The 4089-nt window shown below is 42.4% G+C and overlaps 1 protein-coding gene across 1 annotated transcript; it reads left to right on the top strand.

Moving 5' to 3' along the window:
- Positions 1–9: 9 nt before the first annotated feature.
- On the top strand, positions 10–3981 carry LOC108510605 (extended synaptotagmin-3-like). Its single transcript, XM_017840274.1, has 6 exons — positions 10–88; positions 512–560; positions 1212–1301; positions 2159–2221; positions 2315–2383; positions 3585–3981. Exons 1-6 carry the CDS (start codon positions 81–83, stop codon positions 3711–3713), a joined length of 408 nt encoding a protein of 135 aa, XP_017695763.1. The 5' UTR covers positions 10–80; the 3' UTR covers positions 3714–3981.
- The last annotated feature ends 108 nt before the right edge of the window (positions 3982–4089 follow it).

Raw genomic sequence — 4089 nt, 5'->3', positions numbered from 1 at the left:
TCCAGTTTGTTGTTCATGAAGTGCCTGGTCAGGACTTAGAAGTGGACTTGTATGATGAAGATCCAGATAAAGATGACTTCATGGGCAGGTAAATTAGCATGATCTTTGCTCGGGGTCCAGTAACCGCTGCTATGGGACACCTGGATTATTTATATTGGCAATTTAATATTGTTGGAAGCCATTCCCTTTGCCCAGATATTGATACCAAGTTATTAGTTTGTAGTGCAACTAACTTTGAGCAAGGTAGAGAGTGGCCCATGCTCCTACAGGGAATCCTGCGAAGCCATTAGAAGTGATGGTTGCCACATGACTTGAGATTTAAATATTTCAAGGGAGAGATTTCTGAAGTGTAAGTGCATTCCGGTGCATTCCTCCACACAGGCAATGTGGAGAAGTTGTTGTGTGGAGCAGACTTGAGTGTGGGCTTTTTTGGTGGTGGTTTCTTTTCTCCCCAACAGCAGTACGCTATATGCCTCAGTATACACTGAAATGTTTGCTTTTTGCCTTTCAGCTTGCTTATAGGCCTAGTGGATGTAATGAATGACAGAACTGTTGATGAGGTAAAGATCACAGCTTATTTCTAAGTGTGTTGGTGGTGTATGCTTACATGTGCTCATTTGTGCTCCCCCTCTGCTACTGCAGTATTTCTGTGTGCTTAAAGCTACCTTGCACACTTGCACAGTGGTCTTTTCACAAAAAGAAAATACCTTCACTCAGAAAACTTATAAAGTAGCCATTACAATAATTTTTACAGCCAAGCTGGTAACCCCAGACAGCCCTGAAGTTACACTGAGCCAGCAGTGGGGTATCTTGTGTTTGTATCTTGTGTCCCATATGTACCAAACATTTTGTACAAGGCTGCAGATAAGGTTTGGTGAAGCAGTCTGCTGAGGGGAGAAATGATCTGATCTTATGGTCGTTCATCCTGCAACCCAGCACTCTGCAAACAATGTCAGGGTGCCTGTCTTGTGCTGCTGCTGGTTGGAAATATCCATGCAGTTTGCCTGTATATGGGTATCTTATTTCCATTTTTTTCTGGCTTGTATTTGTAAGTAGATGGATGTGCTACAATTTATGTGTCAAAAGTGCAAGTTAAAATGCTCAGAGTACAACTCATGTAGTCTAATGTTCATAAGTCTCAGAGACTGCCACACACATAAAAATTATTCTGCCTCACGGTTCTCGAGTTACCCTTTGTTGTCTCTGTTTAGTGGTTTCCCTTAAGTAAGACAACAAGCGGACACTTGCATTTAAAACTGGAGTGGCTTTCACTACTAAATGACCAAGAAAAGCTACATGAGGTGAGTATATTTGCTTGAAGGATTCAGGTACTCTGATCCCTGTCCAGTGATCAACAAAGGAGTGTGTGAAATTAGGAACCCCAGGGCAAATTCATGGGAGTTTATTTTTGTCTGGCAAAGTTCTGATGTGATTCCCTCCCTGCCACTCCTGCAGAGGAAGGGCATTTGCTTACCCCAGGTCCCTTGGTAATTCAGGAGTAACTCAAATCTGGCAGCTCCTTTTGCTTGAATTGGCAAACCTTTGTTTGACTCGCTGCAAAATAGCTTCTCACAGGTCCTTTCTTTGAGAGTTTTTCTCCTCCCTCTTCATCTAGGATCTGTGTAGTACCCCAGGCCCCTGAGATAACCTGTACTAGTCATAGACAAATACACAGAACTGGTGCTTGGTAGGGCAGTATTTACAAATTGTTGCTTGTCCAGCAGAACTGCTTGGATAAAGCCCATCTCCCAGGGATGCTGTTTCTTCAAAACCAACCAAAACCGTTGGAGTTCCACTGAAGTGAATAAAATTGTTTCCAAGCTTTGTTCTGCTGATACTGGATTGATGTTGATATATGTGGTTGAGCGTGTTTTCAGGTGTCTTGCTATGCTGGGGAACCCAACCAGTTCTGCACTGAGGGATTGATGAGCATTAAGGCCAGTGCATTGAAGAGACTTACACGTCTTACTGGTCTGCTTAGAACTGTCACACTGTATTGGCTTCTGCTCTTCAAAATTGCAAGTTTTAGGAGAAAGGCAGAGAGCTGCTTAGCCTTCAGAAACTGCTCTTCGAATTTTGTTATATTTTACGTTGTCCTTGGTGGGTGATCATGCCTACCTTGTGTTTTGTTTTGGCTTATCTTTCCTGGCCTTTGCAGGATAAGAAGGGTCTGTCTACAGCAATTCTGATAGTCTACTTGGACAGCGCCTTCAACCTTCCAGTAAGTACAAACCACATGCAGCAGCCTTCACTCCTAACCTTCTCTTTTTAAGACCACAAACTAATTATTTTAAATACTCTTTCACTAATTCAGAAAAACCACTTCGAATATTCGAATGGTGAATGTGGAGCAAAGAAGATCAAAAATAACAAGTACCTCAAGGTAAAATTTATATTTTCCTCCCGTGCTTGCAAAACAATGTTCTGGATTATGGGGCATTGTAGCAACTGAAACTGGCTGTGTTTAAAGAGAAATAACCTCTCCACTGCCAGAATCTAAGTGACCAGGGGTTCAAAATATTCACTGAAAGGCCACCCCTGCCCCAGTAAAAGTCTAGGAGATCCAAGTGAGAATGCAACACAGAAATTTTTGATTGTGCCTGTGGTTGTTTATACTTTTATGCTTTGGACAGAGAGTCTGCAGACATCAGATTAGGTCATGATAACCTTTCTGCTGTTGCAGAGATTCTTCCCATGCTGAGCTGTTCCAGCTTGACATTGGGGTGGGAGGAATATGCTTGTTTGTGGTAACCTTCCTGTTCACTGGAGACCTGAACACCAAATTCCTCCCCCCTTGGTTTTAGAGGGATTCAGAAGCGTCTCTCATTCCTGCCTCCACTCTCATAGCTTCTGTTTACTTTCCCCCCAAAACACTATATTTTGCTACTGTGATGTAAATGGTGGGTATAGGGAAGAATGTCTTTCTCCCTTTTTTCTTGAACAAGTTACACACAGTCACAGCTCTGAGCTATGGATAAAACTTCCCATTCTGTCCAAGTAGCTCCTCTCCTAAGTACCATCTTTACAACTGAGTTACTAGCACTTAATTCTGAACCTAATTGTGAGTGCTTTGTATGCAGTGTTGTGCCAAGACCAGTTCCTCAGCCTTGACTTCTGTAGCATTAGTGCAGAGAAGCACAGTACAAGAGGTTCAGTATTGTTACTTCTGGAAAGGAATTGTTACTTGATGCCAAAGACTTGCTTCTACCTGCAAGTCCTGAGCCTTGGAAACCAATTCTGAAAGTCCTGTTTCATTCAGGAATGATGAAGACTTCCCACTGAACCTTCAGCTCTCTTCTCTGTTTCCTCCCAGTTTCTGACAATTTTTTAACTGCTCACCTATTGAAACCTAAGTACATAAAACTTTGGCTTAAATGTGTACTCTTGATGGTAAAGACTGTGCTGTGTTATGGCTGGAGGCTTTCCTGTGTACTGCACCCTTCAGATGTCCTACATCTGAAAAATATGGTCAGCTTTCCAGCAACTCATTTCAAGTAACAGTAGTGGTGTGATATAGCTTTCTGTAAACTATAAATTTCTCATTTTTTTCTGATTTATTCTTTTTTCCCTATATTAAATGACAGAAGATGGAACGAGAACCTTCCTCGTTTGTCCTGCTCACAGTTGGAAACAAGACTCAGAAGAGCAAGGTGACGCTGTTCTGTTTTGCTTTCCTTAAATACTCTATTTTATGGGTGACTATTTCCAAGTAGCTTTTAGGAAGGGAAGGACTTCTTGTGAAGCTGATGTGAAGAGCCGTAGCTATGGTGATGGCTGCAGAGCCTGGGAGGTGGAGGTCAGTCAGCACATGGAACCACTGTATCACTGAGCTGTGGTGATTAGTTGGTGTCTGATCAGCTGCTGTACAGATGTGTGGCTTTGTGCTCATTGCCACGGAGTCATACTGGTCAAGACACTCCAGTTCTATAAGGGTTGAAGAGGAAGAAATGATAGGTCCCAAATCTGGCTCATGCTTTCTCAGAGCAGGGTGTCATTTGTATCAACCTGGCCTTTGTTTCCCCATCAGAGCCTTTCCTGGCTCCCGTGTCACAGTTTTACTGATTTTTTTTTTCTTTTTTTTTTTTTTTT

The sequence above is a fragment of the Lepidothrix coronata genome, unplaced genomic scaffold, assembly GCF_001604755.1.
Source record: "Lepidothrix coronata isolate B3197 unplaced genomic scaffold, Lepidothrix_coronata-1.0 Scaffold1543, whole genome shotgun sequence".
NCBI lineage: Eukaryota > Metazoa > Chordata > Aves > Passeriformes > Pipridae > Lepidothrix > Lepidothrix coronata.
This window is presented reverse-complemented; position numbering and strand designations above follow the sequence as displayed.

What these genes read in the sequence shown, in the direction of transcription:
- LOC108510605 (XM_017840274.1), top strand. An exon ending in ATGACAGAACTGTTGATGAG is followed by an intron (nt 561 to 1,211) that starts GTAAAGATCACA and finishes GTCTCTGTTTAG; the next exon opens with TGGTTTCCCTTAAGTAAGAC. An exon ending in ACAGCGCCTTCAACCTTCCA is followed by an intron (nt 2,222 to 2,314) that starts GTAAGTACAAAC and finishes TCACTAATTCAG; the next exon opens with AAAAACCACTTCGAATATTC.